At 34.0% G+C, this 17,843-nt stretch overlaps 2 protein-coding genes across 3 annotated transcripts; one reads left to right on the forward strand and one right to left on the reverse strand.

Annotated features, from left to right (window-relative positions):
* The first annotated feature begins 1,481 nt into the window (after nt 1-1,481).
* On the forward strand, nt 1,482-6,786 carry LOC103502485 (polyamine oxidase 2). Its single transcript, XM_008466426.3, has 10 exons — nt 1,482-2,074; nt 2,734-2,849; nt 3,459-3,547; nt 3,641-3,754; nt 3,913-4,000; nt 4,133-4,218; nt 4,298-4,400; nt 5,444-5,541; nt 5,641-6,070; nt 6,181-6,786. The coding sequence occupies exons 1-10, from the start codon at nt 2,035-2,037 to the stop codon at nt 6,484-6,486; spliced, it is 1,470 nt and encodes a 489-aa protein (XP_008464648.2). The 5' UTR covers nt 1,482-2,034; the 3' UTR covers nt 6,487-6,786.
* A 2,583-nt stretch (nt 6,787-9,369) lies between these two features.
* On the reverse strand, nt 9,370-15,907 carry LOC103502486 (protein NPG1). 2 transcript variants are annotated; one of them, XM_017047748.2, is made up of 7 exons: nt 15,659-15,907; nt 14,776-15,015; nt 13,377-13,629; nt 12,067-13,277; nt 11,299-11,446; nt 9,865-10,183; nt 9,370-9,712 (listed from the first exon to the last, which is right to left on the reverse strand). In XM_017047748.2, coding segments are annotated over exons 2-7 (2,127 nt in total). In that variant the 5' UTR covers nt 14,971-15,015; nt 15,659-15,907; the 3' UTR covers nt 9,370-9,711. The 2 variants fall into 2 exon arrangements, with proteins under 2 accessions (XP_016903237.1, XP_008464649.1); XM_008466427.3 differs by lacking the exon at nt 9,370-9,712 and having other exon boundaries at nt 9,843-10,183.
* Nucleotides 15,908-17,843: the final 1,936 nt, after the last annotated feature.

The raw sequence follows: 17,843 nt of genomic DNA on the forward strand, positions 1-17,843 counted from the left end.
AATCTAACATTTCAAAATGTATTTCAATGAATCAAAATATTTACAAAGTTCTAACATTGACATTAATAGAATAATACAAGTTTGTCTATCATTGACATAATCTGAAATTTTATTATATTTGGTAAAAAAATTCAATACGACAATTTTTTATATTAAAGTATCACCGAGAGACTTATAAAAAATATTTCAAAAGAAAATAAATTATATATTTAATTCTAAAAATCTATTCTAAAAAAACTGTATTTGCCTTAGTTGTAAGGATTTAAATAAAATAATTAATAACAAAAAAATTATTAAAAATACTAAAATTGTTGAAAATATTTATAAAATATAGCAAAATATCATATTTTATGAACGATAGAAATTGAAGTAAGTCTATCAATGTCTATTAAATGCATTAATAGAAGTAGTTTATCGATGTCTATCATTGATAAAAGATGAAAAATTGTTATATTTTGTAAATATTTTGATTCATTGCGCTATATTTAAAAATGCCCCTATAACAATCATCGTAATCTTCTACGGTCTTATGCTTTTTAACTTCCGTACATTATTTCTAAAGTTTAATGTTAATTTTATATTCTAAAGAAAAATACCTACATATATATTTAGGAATCGTAAAAAAAAAAAGGTAAAATTGACAAACTATTTGCATTTTATGAAAAATCAAATGTAATAAATTTTTGTCCTTTAATAAAATTTTGCGAGTATAAATAGTTTATATTTGTTTATCATTCTTAAAAAAAAACTATATATTTCTTTAACTAATATTTTAAAGTTCAAAATTAAAAAAAAAATTAATATACAAGAATATGATTAAAATCATTCATGAAAAACATGGCAGTTCAACTCTTATATAGAACTTTACTATTGATCTTAATATTAGATGTTTGATTCTTGACTAAATAATATTGTTTAAAAAAAAAAAAGAAAAACAAAATTTCTCAAAATCTATAAACTATATTGTCATCATTAAATTGAGTTTAACAGAAGAATAATTTAAGTGTGTATATTTGTCAAAAGTCAAATCATTAAACCTCGTCTAATATCAAGTTTAAGAATAAATTTGGTATAATTTAACTAAATACATAAATTTACCATTATTTAAAAATAAAAACATAAATTAAAATAGCATTTATTTGTTTTTTTTTTTTTTTAGTAAAACATATATTTGTTCTTACAATATTCCACAATTACAGCTTTTCAAAAATAATATATATATATTAAAAAAATGTAATTCCATAATTACACCAATTTACAGCTCCGCCTTCCTAGAAAGAAGCCAAAGCCTTTTCTTCTCTATTCCCACGCGCCACAATTTTACGGTTTACAAATACTTTCGTCCGCCGACCTAATCATACCACTCACTAGATGACACGTGGTATACGTGAGATCACGCGCGCAAAATTTATAATTATATGTTTTTTCAAAATAGAAAACCAAAATTTTCTGTCTATAAATTCATTCGAAGGCTCGTAATATTTTGGGTACGTAGCGTCCTGTCAGTGGCACGAAAAGTGTTTTTGCTTTCACGAGACTTCGATTGCGTTTTCATTTCTCTCTCTGATTTTTGTTTCGATCCGAAGAGTTTCTCTGTTTTGCTTCGACGGATCGGAGATTTTTTTTATTCTATCGGGAGTTGGAGGTGTGAGATCGCGATCGCTTTTCTGCCAAAATTTTAAGTGGAAGTTTTTTTTTTTTTTTTTTTAATTTGTAATCGTGGATTTCTTCGGGTTTGATCGATTGGAGTGGGTTGAAGGACGAGGAAGAGTTTGGTTGTTTGAGAATTTTGAAAACCGAGGCGCATGAACTGTTTGGGAAAGCTGGGTTTAAACTTGAGTTCTAATTCTAATCACTTCATTACGTGTCTTTTGCTTTTTCTCCTCCATTATTCGCCTCAATTGACTCCTTCTTTGTTTAATTTCGACTATAAATCCATTGATCACTTGTTATTACTGCTTTTGAATCTTGATTCCAATCGTTTTCTTAATAATAAACCGACGACTTAAGTTGATTGCTGTTCATCCTTCAACAATGGAGTCTGGTTCCAGGAGTAATTCCCAACTTCGTAAAGGTTTGGCTTACTCCTTTTCTCCTCTCTTCGTGTTTCTATTAACGTTAATTTTTAACTCTTGTTTATGTTTGCTTGAGTATTCTTTTCGCACAACTTCCGAGAATGCATGATCAGCTGAAAACGCCAAATGCGGATTAATTTAGTTTCTGGGCTATCAGAATGAAATAAATAGATCGACTTGAAAAATAGGGAAATTATGTGTAGGATTGATCGTTTTTTAGGGGTATATCATAACTGTTTGCTTGTTATGTTTGTTGTTTTCGATTTACTAAATATTAGTGATTTTACTCGTACATTATTGATGTCTGTGCAATTCTCGGGATCTCAGAACTTAATGTTTTTCAATGAAGGAAAATAGTGTTAATCATTTTGCACTAGCTTCGAAACAAAACTTCAGGATATGTAAACTAAATTTTATCAAAATAAGGTGAAATGGGATGCCAAATATTAAAATGCATTCTGGTATAGACTGACCCTACCTGTTGGAACAACTTGTGATTCTAATTTGACTTCTTAATATGTTTGTTTTTACCAATATTCTATTTTTGTGCGTAATTACAGAATGAGGATTTTTGCTTGTAATTCTGTTAAGTTGTCTGCAAATAACTTATATAACAACCTTAAGGGTATATGCTCATGTTAGAATTTGGTTGATGCAGCTTTCTGCCATTCAAGTCCTGAGAAAGGACAGGTGAGATCACCTTCTGTGATTGTCATCGGTGGTGGCATTGCTGGAGTAGCTGCTGCTCGTGCTCTTCATGATGCTTCCTTTCAGGTATGTACTATAAAGAATAAAAGAAAAACAATAGTCAGTCAAGATATGGTAAAATTCAGACAGCCTAATGTTGCGTTCCCAAATTATATATTTTGTTTCTACTGTATGCTGTTTCGTGAAATACATTTACGACATCACGTGGGGACCCAAAGAAACTAAAAATTAAAGCCCCCATACCTTTTTACCGTTTCTTATGATTATCCTAGGAAACTTTTCAGTTTTTGTCACCCTTTGATTCCGTGGAAGGTATGTTTTCTGGAATGGTATGTCATTGAAGTGACATAGCTAGAACCATGATGTCATTTGGGAGAGCTCTCCTCTCTCTCCTAAATGTATCTCCCTCTAATCAGGAAAAAGGAGTTTGGAGATATTCGATTTTTTTTTTGCATCAAAATCTTTGGAAACTATAAATAGTTAACTGCTGGCAGAATCTTGACATCAAAGGTCTGCTACATCCTTCGATGGTGTTTGGTGAAGGGAACATGATAGGAAACCAAATCCTTGACTGGTTAAAGAAAATTTGGGAAATTTGATTACTTGCCTTTGTCTTGGTGTTTTCTTTCAAGTTTTTACGTTCAAGGGGATACACTTTTAACTTCCATCGAACAGGTTATATTGTTAGAAGCACGGGAGAGACTTGGTGGTCGCATATACACAAATTATTCATTTGGCTTTCCTGTTGACCTTGGTGCTTCATGGTAAGCTTTGTTATTTTCATGGCCTTTTTCTAGAGAAACTAACATTCATCACCCACATTTGTATTATAATATTACTTTTCTGTTGATTTTCAGGCTACATGGAGTATGCAAAGAAAATCCATTGGCCCCCTTAATTGGAAAATTGGGATTACCCCTGTACCGTACCAGTGAGGACAACTCTGTATTATATGACCACGACTTAGAAAGGTAAATGAGCTATCTGGTCGTGAATATAGTTCTGGTGGGTCTTACTTGTTTTCGTTTTTGTGCCCTTAGCAGATATGGGGGGAATATGTTACATTATTAGAATTTATTACTGTTTTTGTTGTATATGTGAATCATTATAAATCTTATGTGTTTTTCAGTTATGCACTCTTTGATATGGAAGGGAAACAAGTTCCTCAAGAGCTAGTGACAAAAGTTGGGCAAGTATTTGAGGCAGTCCTAGAAGAGGTAGGTTGTCTTTAGAAATCAACTTTGAAGTTTGAAAGTTCTTGATTTACATGATTTTATTTAGTTCTATTACTTGTTCCTTTTGGTTGTGCGGCTACTTCTCTCTGAGTTGATCTCCTATGCTTTGTACAGGCTGATAAAATAAGGGATGAATATACCGAGGACATGACCATCACTCGTGCATTCTCTATTGTTTTTGAAAGAAGACCAGAACTGAAGTAAGAGACGATGTGGTTATTTTAACGTCTTTATCTTCTTTCATTTTCAACATTAACTGATAATTGTCCTTGAACACAGGATGGATGGGCTTGCCCACAAGGTTCTTCAATGGTATCTCTGTAGGATGGAAGGATGGTTTGCTGCAGATGCCAATACTATCTCTTTAAAATGTTGGGATCAGGTACTCCATGATTAGAGTATTTATTATCCAATGATTTCTCTATATTTCTATGTTGGAGGACCATGTAATGAGCACTTAATAGCAACGAATATTTGCTTCTGCAATCTATTGTCATTAACTTATTGAAGCTGAAAGTTCACTTTGTGATGCTTGCATATTTGAATGATATTGTATTGACTATAGCAGTGTTGTTGCAATGTCAATCGATCTCTAGTTTCTTAGTAAAATGATAGCAATTAATAAAAATGTAGTGAACAAAGTTGATGATCTTTCTAGTTCTGTTCTGGCAGTGATATTACCTACGGTGTGATATTTAAGCTATCGAAACTATACAATTTGATAGTTCTACCTCATAAAAATATTTATAAAAAGATAGTTTTTGTGTCTGCTGTGTCTGATTTTCCGTTTCTGTAGTCATTATTCTCCTTGCTATGGACAGATGGACGTAGAGGTGCAATCATTACTTGGAATCCCTTATTTGTTGTTTCAAAGTAAATATTTGTCTTTGTTTAGAGAGTTGGGCAGTTGAAAAATCATTAAATGGTATACTAGATTGACAATGACAGGTTCCATTCTAGCACATGCCAGTTTTATTAGCTTTTGACTACTTGAACATTAGTCTTTGGTTTTTTCTTGTCGACTACTTGCTCCTTTGGCAAGTTGCTTCATCCTTTTGTTCACTTTGTTGCTGTTTCTATTTGTTTGGCAATATTCTATTATCGGCTTAGCAACTGGGGACTTGATGTTTACTTGTGGACAATTTAACTGATTTGATACTAATTTTTGAGTATCTTAAAATTTAGATGGATCAAGCATACAACTGTATTTTTTATGTTGCACATACACCTTTCTCTCAATAAAAAATGACTTGTGAATAATATGGGTAAGAAGCTCAAACTTCAGAGGAGGACAATGTAGAAGATAATATTAATTCCAACCTAAACACTTGGGGATTAGTTCTCTTTAGAATGTTTGCTCTTTTCGTGCACTATTTTCTTTAATCCTTTCCGGGTTTTTTAAACATGTAATTCTGATTATTCCAGGAAGAGCTTTTGCCTGGAGGTCATGGGCTAATGGTAAGGGGATACCTTCCTGTTATCAACACTCTTGCAAAGGGTCTAGACATCCGTTTGGGTCACAGGTAAAGTTTCTCCTCTACTATTTTTTTTTTCTTTTGATTTTTGTTTTTTCGACCACGACCTCAGCTTATGATTTAGAATATTCCTTCCTTGGTTCTCAGGGTTTCCAAAGTAGTTAGAAGATACAACGAAATTAAGGTCACGGTTGAAGATGGGACAACATTTGTTGCTGATGCTGCTATTGTCGCTGTCCCTCTTGGGGTGCTTAAAGCTAATACCATAAAGTTTGAACCTAAGCTCCCAGACTGGAAGGAATCCGCCATATCTGACCTTGGAGTGGGGGTAGAGAATAAAATAATACTGCATTTCGAACAAGTCTTTTGGCCGAATGTGGAGTTTCTAGGAGTGGTTGCGGAAACAACATATGAATGCAGCTACTTTCTCAATCTGCACAAGGCCACTGGTCATGCTGTTCTCGTTTACATGCCTGCCGGGCAGCTGGCCGAAGACATAGAGAAATTGTCCGATGAAGCAGCTGCTAATTTTGCTTTTACACAACTCAAGAAAATTCTTCCAGATGCATCTGACCCGGTTAGATTTCTTCTTTAAAATGTTCAAATGAATCACAATCAAACTTAAATCGTGCACACAGAAAAACTAATTGAAACTGGAAAAACTCATCACAATTTTCAAATTTGCAGATCAATTTCCTTGTTTCCCGATGGGGTACAGATGTTGACACACTCGGATCGTACAGTTATGACATAGTTGGGAAGCCCCATGATTTGTATGAGAAGTTGAGAATCCCCATTGATAACATATTCTTTGCAGGTGAGGCAACAAGCACAAGTTTCCCAGGGTCTGTGCACGGTGCATTCGCAACTGGTGTAATGGCTGCCGAGGACTGCAGAATGCGTGTCCTTGAGCGTTACGGGGAATTAAATATATTCCAGCCAGTCCTAGCTGAGGAGCCAGTATCGGTACCGCTACTGATCTCCCGCCTGTAAGTCGAATCATTCCTTCAATAATCAATATTGATGGGTTTGGCTGTGCCATTGGTATAGAAAATCACTGCTTTTTGCATGGATCAATCAATCAATCAATATTTTGGTCAAATATTTGTTGTGGTTTTCTTAGAAGTTCACTTCAACTGCCTAATACTTGGGCAGTGGTGGTTAGGGATATGGATGTGCTTTTAGTTTAGCCTTGTCTCCTTGATGTGGAAAAAAAAAAGAAAAAGAAAAAGAAAACATTTCAACCGCTAATATTTTTACTCGATAAAGTTTGTCTTTAGCCTTTGTTGGACATCTACATTTTTTTTTTCTCTTTCTTTTCTATGGTTCTATGAGGTGATTAAATTATTGATGAAAAGTCTAATATGGGATTGGGGGAGAAAAAGAATCTTTTTTTTTTAGGAGCATCAGCATGTAATATGGAATATCTTTGCAATGTTGCTTCCTCCAACATGTGAAAGTAAAAGTTGGAAGGCTGTGTGGATCAAGATTCTCTTGATTCTTCCACAACTTGTGAAAATAGTGATTTATCATGTGGAAGCTGTCACTATTATTTGCTTCCCATGTTGGATGTTGCCAATATAGCCTGCTTGATTAAACACCATTCTTTGACCCAATGTGTTGTTGAAAGGTCAGATCTTTTTTTGCTCTGTCTTTTTAGCACAAAAGATATATGTCTTTTAATTTACATTATTGTTTGATAATAAAAATATGGGTGATGAAATGTGTTCGATGTTGAATATTTTTCTCTGTTTTTTCCCAAATGGATATTAATTGTCCCTTTTTTCGATCAACTAGTGAGGATATGTTTTCTTCTTCGGTATGGGTTTTAAAAATTTGAACTTTTGACATTTTATCGAAGATATGTGTTTATAAGTTGAGCTTTGTCCTTCCATCGGACTTTGTTATCCTAACTGATAAAGTTTCAAAGTTACATCCTCATTTGTGACTTATTGCAAGTGGAAGCTACGAGGCAAACAGAAAAATAAGCTAAAAAAGGATATATGATATTCAATTTTGGTTTATAATTAAATTTATTTACAAAATTAAATAATATCCGATTTTTGTAAAGAACTTGGTATAGAAAGGTGTACGAAAGATATGATGAATCTATATTTATTTGTTTATTTGTAATGTATCACTTTAAGAATATTCATTGGGTGAATTTTGATATTCCACTAAGTGTCTAATCACATTTGAAAAATATTTTACTTATTTATTTTTGTGATCTTAAGAGGATGCATGGAAGTTGATTATTACTTTACTAGAGATAACTATTCTTCTGCCTTTCTTTTCGTATAAAACTAATGAATATCTCATTAGTAAGTTTCTTCGTTTTCTTGATGCAATAGTAAATTTCCATAATGTCAATAGATGTAGATAAGAATGTTTTCTAAACAGGTTAACTATATACATTGTTCATTTCTTAAAAAAATATTGAATTGTCATAATCTACCATATAGATTTGGAATTGAGTAATAGAGTAAGATTGATGGGCACGAAGGCATGTACTTTTAGTGAGAGGAACGATGATTAATAATCAACGATAATATTGAATGAATATCGGTAACTACTAGTTTTGTAAGTTGAGAAACATTATAGTCGTTGAACTCATTACTAAGGTTGCATTTACATTAAAGTAGATAGTTTCTAAGTTTTCGAACTTAGAAGGTGGTCGTCTTCGATAGAAAATTGTTTTGAGCAAGTTATTTCTACTTCACACTTTTGTTCATTACTCAACTCAATTACAACAAGAGCAATATCATTATTCTTGTAAGAGAAAGGACAATAGTATTATTAAGCAATCATTTCTCTTGGATATTTGATTTCAACTCCAACTAGCAATAGGGGAGATCCATAATATACACAAAGCACATTTTTCACAAACAATACATTCATCAAATCCAAAATAGATTCAATTACGTTCCAACATGATTAATCTCAAGTTGTTATTAAATCTCTAGCTTCTGACAAATACCATATTGAGTAATTCGTAAACTTATTATTGTTGTTTTAGTTCAACAACAAATACATATATGAGATTTGATTATATAGCTTTCTTGTTCTAGAAAATACGACTTCGACTTCAATAGAGTTTGTACTTTCTTTTAGACAGCAATTTAGTTGTACGTACTTACGTGAGTTATTTACAAATGTTTGAATACATATATTTTGTATTGCAATAATACAATAATTTTCCTAAATTCACTATTAAGTAGCATTTTCACGAGGCTGAAGGGGTGGAGAAAATTACCCTTAACTCAACATTCAGCTGTACTTGCAAATATATTTCGAGTTTTTATATTTTTCTGTTGAGCAAATTGCAAAAACAAATTTTAAAGCATGACCATAATTGTAATTATACTAGTTTCAAAATTAAAAATTGTACCTTCAAATTTATCTAAAATTTAAAATTGGATCCTCAAACTTATCTAATTGTATACATTATATGATAAAATTCAATTTTTATCATATGTGAATTCAATTTTTCTGCTATTGTAAACTTGAGTTTAAAATTTAGGGAATGTTGTAATACAACTACTGTCATACTTTTATCAATTTTAGTATTATACTCCAATATGCTTATCCCTATACTTTCCACCATCAACTAAAATAAAGTTAAAATAGTGCATTTATTTTATTCATTTAACCAATGTCACACATAAAATATGGATGAATCTAGGCCAAACATGAATTCAAATCTTCATATCTTACTTTTCTTTTATTGTACTAAAAAAAGAAGGAAATATATAGGCATTAGAGTTTATAAATTAAAAGGAAAGAAAAGAAGTAAATGACAAAATTCCATTGGTCATTGCAGGATTAAGAAAAATATAGAAAGGCAGAGAGTGCTAGAGAGGTTGGATTGGAAGAGAATTTCATACAACACAACAAATAAACTTTTTTTTTTTAATAAAAAAGTATAATTTCTCTAATATTGCTCAGTTACAAGAATAAATATACATTGCTGAGCAAGAATGGGTAAGAACAAACAATCAATTTTTGAAAAATATCCACCAACTCATCTCTCTACAACTCATCCTTTCTAACTTCATTCAAATTTATATAGTTTTGAAACATATTCTTTATCTTATTAAACTTATAGATTAAGTTTCTCCGGTTACAACTTACAGCATAGTTCTTCACATTTCGCCAGTCGCCATTCTTTTTGGCCCCGTAGAAAGTGAAATATATGCATAGCCAGTTTGAAGTGATCGACCTGTATTGACGAAAAATGAAAAAAGAATGTTTCACGATATGTAGAAATAGTAAGGTATAGAACTTGAATATGATTGACGTAATCTAAAATGACTTAATCTAAGAAAGAAAAAAATAATGAAAACTGAAACCTTCAATAAATTAATGACTGACTAGAGAACACTGCTGAAGCTTTCAATGGGATCCGATTCTTCAAGCATGGCGGCTGCCTGGAAACAGTCTATAGCATCAGCCATTCGTCCTTCGTCCCGATGAATGACCCCCAAGTAAAACCAAGCCTTACGGTTGGTAGGATCCAATCTCAATGCGTCTGAAAGTAAGCTTCTTGCTATAGGCAATGCATCCGGGCCAGCTTTCGACCAAAGAGCACCAATCAAAACCTTGCAAGGAACATAAGTTGGTTCGAGTAGGAGAGCGTTAATATAAGCAGCTAGAGCTTCTTGTATTTTCTCACGTCCTTCGCACATTAGACCTGATGAAATAACAGATGTGATCAACATTCAGCTACGAAAAAGTTATTTATGTCAAAACATGCAAAGAGATAGGACGTCAACGTATCTGTACACCACCTCAAATACCAATATTTTAATGGGTAAACGGTAAACAGATGGAATCATCGAATCCTGGACATAAATACTTGCATCCGAGTAACAATTATCAGAAATTAATTATTTTTTGCTCAATTGGGAGCCCCAAGTGTTTGTTTGTAAACCATTCTTCCCTCACTTCTGTTTTTCTGTCACTAACACTTTCTATACCATGAGTTATTTTGTCTCCTTGAAATATTCCTCAACAATGGTGAAAATACGAATAAAACAATTTAGTTATCAGTGACATTGTATATCAGCAAATTGAAGAATTCCGTACTTCCCTGTGAAGCCACCTAAATCTACCATATATGTAAATCCTAGCGAGTGTTACAAGGTAATGCACAAAGTCATGACTCATTACTTTGAAGTGCCAAAGAAGACCGAAGAAGAAAATGAATTATGCAGAGCGACAACAAATCATTGTGACAGACTGTCAATGGAAAAAGATTACTTCCTACTATACCAATAAGGTTTGTCCCATTGTAGGATAAACGGAGGGTACGAGTAGCAGTTGAACACACATTGGTAACATGAAGTTAAACCAAGTTTGAAAAGGACCTCCAGCAACTATTTCAGAGAACTTGAAGTAATTAACTATTTTCCATATCAAGATCCAAAAGGAATGGTTTATGGATAAACTTGAAGGATAAAGACAGTTGGTGAAAGAGATCCCTCCCATATGAATTTCCGTTTTTTTATAATAATTTAAGATGTAAGTGGCGAGGAAGCATGCACACTGACACACGACACAACACGGCAATACACCCAATTCTAGAAAAGTAGGACACAACACATTAGAGACATGTTATATCTTCCTTTTTCCAATTGTGATAATTCTTGTAGATAAATTACTCATATACATAGAACATAACACTAAGTCGGAACTGATCTTTCAGTAGCAGGCAAGCGGTGTAAGGTGTACCAATTCAATTTAGAAAAGTTAAGAAAATAAATATATGCCATTATTCACGTAGAAAGTAAAATATTGAGATCTTGCCTTCAGTATGTAGTACTTCTGGGGAGAACTCTTTCAGCTCTCTTGCTTTTCCTAGGCATATCTCCGCATCTTTCCAATGTGAAAGGCTGGAGTACAAATTGGCTAGACCATTCCACACTTCAAACTCATTCACTTTATCATCTTCAACCTATTTATCAAGGCAGAAAGTGGATCGCACATGCATACAAAATATATTGCATCAGTAAGTTATATTCTAATTAAACTGAGGTAAATGGAAACATCGAGAAAGAGGTACCAAAAATATTAAGTTTGGTGAATAGGAAGTCCCAATACCAACTTTGATGTTACAGATTTTTTAATTCTATTATGCAACTTGTATTATTTTTTTCTTTTGAATGAATATATTATATATAAGACTTCTATAAGTAAGATTCGGTAGAATTTGACCAGTCATAGTTTCCAACATCCATCATTAAGGTGTATAGAGTCATAGAGGCTCCAGCTACATGTCCAAATCACGGAGCCCAAAAACAAGTCTTCATGTGAATGGTAAGGTAGGACAACTTTTTAAGTTCAATCAGAACAATTTAGAAATTCCAGAAGTTAAAAAGCTAGCAACTCATAGACTCATAGTCGACAGTTAAAAACAAGTGTGAAATTTTCTATTTTTGAATAGAAGCGTAATTGAGCGAAAAAATTTCTTCTGATGAAAAAAAAAAAGAATTAGAGAGCTTTATCTGTGTGTGTATACATATATAAAACACATATATAAAAGGTGCTACTTCCAAAGACTATGCAAGTTCTAACCTGAGGGACAATTCGGAGAGGCCCAAATGATTTCTTTTGGGCTTGAACTAATGCAAGGAGATAACGGTAAGTTTCAATGGCATCCATATGTAATGATTGGGAGACCTTCAGCTTCGCCTTAAGTCTGAGAAGTGGTCCTTGTTCCCATTTTGTGGTTTCATCCATTGCAGCATCAGTGACCACTTCAGCCTCAGAAAATCTCTTCTGGGCAGACAAAACAAGAGCAAGCAACTGCCAGCCTTTTAAGACGGAGCCACCAGTTTCATCAATAAACTTCTTTGCATATTGCAGAGCAGCGTTCAAATTCCGATATTCTGAATACTGTACTCCTAACTCAAGCATCAAATCTAAGTTATTGCTCTCCAGTCCACTTGCTGCCTCAAGAGATTTCAACGCCTCTGACTGAAGACGGGACCTCTCAAAGTCTGAGGAAGACATTTTGGCTTGTTTTCCCAAACAAAGACCTAACAAGCGAAGACCCACACCCTTTAAATGCTCTTCATTTTCTATACAATTGCTCATTGCCCGCTGGGCATAACCAACACCTTCAGCAGCGAGATAAGGATCCTCGCTACAGATCTTGGCAGCCAATAATAAGGCTGCCACATCATCTGGTTGCTCGTGTTTGTGTAGAGATTTTCTCAGAAGATTTAAGGCAACTTTATTCTGTCCTGCTGCACAATAACAAAGAGCTAAAGACTTCCAACGATCTACACGGTGATATACTCCAGGCATGACCTCTTCAAGTTGTTTCGCTAAAACAGAAGTCTGGCTGCATAAGGATAGAGCATATATTAGGTGCTCCATCACTGACGGATCCCATTTTATCTTACCAAGGTAACATTTCTTCACAAGAACCATCAAAAGTAGAATGGCTTCTTCCAAATTATTTTTTGGTACATATGAACCTTCAAGTTGAACAGCTAAACTAGGAGGACCAGCCTCTACTCCACTGTAAAGCAAGAACACAGCAAATCCTTTCTGGATCCTAGCACAGCTTTCATTGTTGAGGTTCCATTGGCTTAGGAGGGCACGTCTATAGGCAGATATTGCTTCCTGAAAACAGCCAGCCTGCTTCCATAGCTCAGGGAGGAGTTCTACAGCCTGACTGACAGTATCTTGCAATCTACTATCCACTTGCCCGTCAGGAATTCCTTGGTGGAATATCTTCTCTACAGCATCAAGTACACTAGTACACTCATCAGCAGCCTCTGAAAAGTCCCATATGATTGGTTAGAGTTTGAGAGGCACATTTAAAGAGATTAAGAAAAATAATAAATCGATAACCCCATATCTATCCCTGCAGTTACCAGTTACTCTCCCTAGCTTCTGAAGAGACTTCACTTTTAAATATATGGCTTCAAGAACCAGGTTTGCAGCATGCTGTGAAACTGCATGTTGAGATTCAGAGCGCAAACGTCCTTTTTTTGGTGGTGTCTTCTCAGCAATGCAAGGCTGTAATCGTTGAATAGCTGCTTGGAGATCAATACCATCAAACACACGTAGGGCACCTTCAACGTTACCTCTCTGATATTCCAACTTCCCAAGAAGGGCTCTGGCTTCCTGCAATCATTTTTAATGGGAGGAAAACATCAAATTCACTGTTTATAAGCTGCAATCTTGAATAGAATGTCTCCCCCCAAAAAATAATATGACAGAAGTAGGATGCATTCCAACGACTATTTCAGTCTCTTCTTTGTCAATTCATTGGTGGACTTCCCACATTCAAAGGGGTTAAAAATTAGAACACTCGTGTAATCAATCATATAATCGAAGTATTTTAAGTTTTCGTTTTGGATTTTTCTTCAAACATTCTGAAGTATTTGCCTCAAGTGAGGAAAACGGCAAGTCCATCTTAGGAATTGAAGCCACTGTTTCTACCAACTACTTATTCAAGTGCATAGTATACTATTGGAAAATTGGCAATACAATAGCAACAGACACAGTGGACAATAATACTGGGTGGCATCATGATAGTTGCTTTACACTTTGCCTCTATAATTACGGATATAAATAAAATGCAAGCAGACTTCTAGTAAAATAATTCACGTTGATTAGCTTAAATGAAATTTGAGATTCGTATGGTTACCATCTAAGAAATAAAAGATTGTATCACACAAGAACTTCTACTTCATCTGTGTCCCTCTTTGAAATCTTTTCTTCTCTTCATTGTTTCTTTTTGGATGTTAGTAGGCCCCCTTTCTAATGTGTGGTCTTCTTTGTACTTCTATTAATCTTATTCTAATTGGGTCATATAGAAGGGAATTTTACCATCATAGAATAGTATGTAAGTTTGGGTTTTTAATTACATAACAAAAACAAGCTCCAACAATTTGTGGGTGGAAGATATTAAAGTAAGAAGAATATACACAAACCAGAGGATATTTGTTTGATCATAGGCAGAAATAAAAGAAGAGAGCAGCAAAGACTTCCTTACCCCAAAGGCAGCATAAAGATGGCCATTGCATTTCTGACTGAACATTATACTTGGGAACTTAATTTTTAAAATGGAGGCCATAAGTGCTCAATTATGGTTCAGAGTCAGATCAATTCAGTTAATGCTCAAACGTGTGGTGATATTCAAAGAAAGTTTAAATCTCCAATTCTTTTTTCATTTTTCCTTCAATTTCATAAAATGTTTATAACATCCTGAAGCGTAAGAAAAGAATCCAAGTTCATTTCAAAGTAATGCCTGGTAAATAAACAGACCTCAAAATTGAGAGATAACCCTTCCCGTAATGAAGATTCTGCCTCTTGGATATTTCCCTCATCGAGCTTTGCTTCTACTTCTGTTGTTTTTATGCTGATTCCATTTGCACAGACTTCTCGGACAACTATTTCTTCATCAGCTTCGCCAGACTCCATGGCTGGCTCCCTATCATCTTCATCAACACTTGATGCCATAAGTTTTACTTTCTTCAATTCCCTTCATGAATTTACTTATTCCAACTGCCATAAAAATTAGTGATAAAGATCTCAAAAACCATATAAACCTTGGCATTGGAATCAATCTTGAAAAGATGAAAATAAAGAATTTCTTAAAAGAAAAATAAATCTGAGTTTATCATCTTTTACGCTGGAACAGCGTTGACTCGTGACCCTTTTTCTTTATTGCACACGCTTGACTGGGAAAGAGAAATTCATATCCGAAGATAAAAACCATTAAACCTTAGATTCCCACTTTCTGTACTAGAAAAAATAAACAAAAATACGGTTCTAAATAAAGTATTTATTCCCTAATAACACCAATCAACAAAAGGATATAGCGGGATTTCTGATTCTTTCTCTTTTCGGTATATTTTCAGCAATGAAACAGTGCATTCAAATGCAAATTAGCATCATACCATTGGCACATAAACAGAAATACTCGGATCTAAAACTACTAAGAAATAGAATATATGGAAATGCACATTCCTTCAATCGTTTGAATGCCAAGAAAATTAAGGGAAAAGATTCGACAGCAGGATCGATCATAGCAGCTGGATCAAAAAACATTCATCTACTATTTTGTGGTAAATTTCGAGGTCAAAGCTTTCATTTTCTGCATTGAATTTCCAAGAGCAGCCGAACACAAACAATAATCGAATCTTACCGGAGAAATTGAGGAGGTGACAACAATGGATGCTTGCTTGAAAGGGATCATTGACGACGAAGAAGAAGGTGAAAACTAGGCATTTGAGGCCGACAATTCGGCCGGAAACCGACGAGTACGGTGGCGGATCAATTACAATTTACAACAGCTTGGAGAAAAATTGAGGCTCGCAACATTTCTCTCAGAAACAGAGCGAAGCGAGCAAACGAGATCTATATTTTGTTTTGTAATTTAATTTTTGGCGTCGAAACGATTTTTTCTTTTTCTTTTTCGAAAAAGAAAAGAAAAAAAAACAGCATTTAATTTTAAATCTAACGTTGAAAACACGTGCATCGTCTTCTCCTATTCCAAGGCCCATGTACGTGAATTGGACTTCTTAATGGGCCTTCGAAATTAGGCCCAACTAAGTTCAAAATGAGTTTTGTTGAAGGACTGGGAAATCTACTGGGCCTACGTATTTGGCCCAATTTCAATTGGAGAATTGGGCTAGCAGAATTTGAGCCCAATTATAATGCTTACATAGTTTGGAAAAGGATGTGCGACGTTAAACGACCGAAAAAAAGAATAGCAAAACTAGGGAGTTAATTTGGATAAATGATAATTTTATTTTTAAATCGACAAAATAGCAAAACAGAAATTTTTAAATAATAAATGAAAGAATAGTGTCTTAAATGCCTCTATCTAATTAACAAATGTGATTTCTAAATACATTTATAACAGAATCCAAAAGTATCCTATAATTAATACAAACTATGCACCCACATCCACAAATACCCTATAATTAATACAAACTATGCACCCACACTTAGGACATGACTGCTCGAGGACGGAGGCTTCTTCAACGGTGAGGAGAGCACGCCTTGGTGCGGCAGCGTGCTACAGAGAAGGATGGATGGTGCAAGAAGCTCCATGCAAATGGGAGATCGTGACGGTGGTGGTAGGGTTCGTGGAGATGCAACAACAGCGGTCGAAGCTTCTTGAAAAAACACTGGTTGGAGCAAACACAATCCACTCACTTCAGATTTGTACCTCGCAACGCAGAGGAGACGGTTGACAAAAATGGGAGCAGCTCGGGGTGTGGCGGCTTAGGCTAAGACGAACAGAAGCTTAACGGAGAACTAAGGTGACAGTGGCGGCTTCGACAGACGGAGGGAGATTTTGCCATAGATCTCGATGGAGAGAAGAGAGGCAGGGGCGACGACGGCCGTGTGATTTCCAAGAAGAAGAAGATGAGAGTGGGGGGTTGTGGCTGAGATGAAGAAGATGATGATGAATTTAGGGTTTTAAAAAATATATAATAATAATAATAATAATAATAATATAATTCATATTATATATATTATATTATATTATGATATATAATATATATAAAAGTTTGAATGAAGAGGAATTTTTTTTCCATTTTTGACCTTTCTTTATAAGTAACTTATAGAATAAGGTAGATGACAATGTTGTCTTTTTCCTTTCCTATTTTTATGTTAATTGAAGAAGAAATTAGGTGATTTTATGAATTGATTAGGCAAATTAATTGTAACTTATGAATAACTAATAGCTCAAAAAAACTAAAAATCTTTCCGACTTCTAATAGCTCAAGAAAACCACAAGTTCTAACTAATAAAAAAAATTTATAGCTAAGGAAGTTCATCTTCTAAATGTAAATAACTAATAATCCATTTAATTATTAATTCTTACACAAAATACAATGAATGAACCTTTAGGAATTCTTAAATATGGATGGCTATAAAACCCCTTTTTCTACCTTGGAGTTTGCACACAATTTGGATAGTCTTTTAAATAAGAAGGAATATCTTAGTTACATGCAGTCATGTGTTGTTCATTTCCTTACTATTCTTTTTATTATTATTATTATTATTATTATTATTATTATTATTATTATTATTATTATTATTATTATTATTATTATTATTATTATTATTATTATTATTATTATTGGTTTTTTATGCTTTTCTCGGATGATGATCGTCTCGGATGCACCTCATTGAAGATGAAGATGATGATCGTCTCGGCTATACTGCATTGAAGATGAAGATGATGATCAATTCAGCTACACTACATTTAAGATGAAGATGATGATCATCTCGGCTGCACTGCATTGAAGATGAAGATGATGATCGTCTTGGATGCACCTCATTGAAGATGAAGATGATGATCGTTTCGGCTGCAC

This window comes from Cucumis melo, chromosome 7 (assembly GCF_025177605.1).
Source record: "Cucumis melo cultivar AY chromosome 7, USDA_Cmelo_AY_1.0, whole genome shotgun sequence".
NCBI classification, from domain to species: domain Eukaryota; kingdom Viridiplantae; phylum Streptophyta; class Magnoliopsida; order Cucurbitales; family Cucurbitaceae; genus Cucumis; species Cucumis melo.

Bases quoted from the DNA above. Each gene is read 5' to 3' on its own strand.
- LOC103502485 (XM_008466426.3), top strand. From the start codon at position 2,035: ATGGAGTCTGGTTCCAGGAGTAATTCCCAACTTCGTAAAG. The intron at 3,755-3,912 runs GTAAATGAGCTA...TGTGTTTTTCAG, and splicing joins TATGACCACGACTTAGAAAG to TTATGCACTCTTTGATATGG. The intron at 6,071-6,180 runs GTTAGATTTCTT...TCAAATTTGCAG, and splicing joins TTCCAGATGCATCTGACCCG to ATCAATTTCCTTGTTTCCCG.
- LOC103502486 (XM_017047748.2), bottom strand. From the start codon at position 14,970: ATGGCATCAAGTGTTGATGAAGATGATAGGGAGCCAGCCATGGAGTCT. The intron at 13,278-13,376 runs GTAACTGCAGGG...GGGACTTTTCAG, and splicing joins GAAGCTAGGGAGAGTAACTG to AGGCTGCTGATGAGTGTACT. The intron at 11,447-12,066 runs GTTAGAACTTGC...CTTGATAAATAG, and splicing joins CTCTCCGAATTGTCCCTCAG to GTTGAAGATGATAAAGTGAA.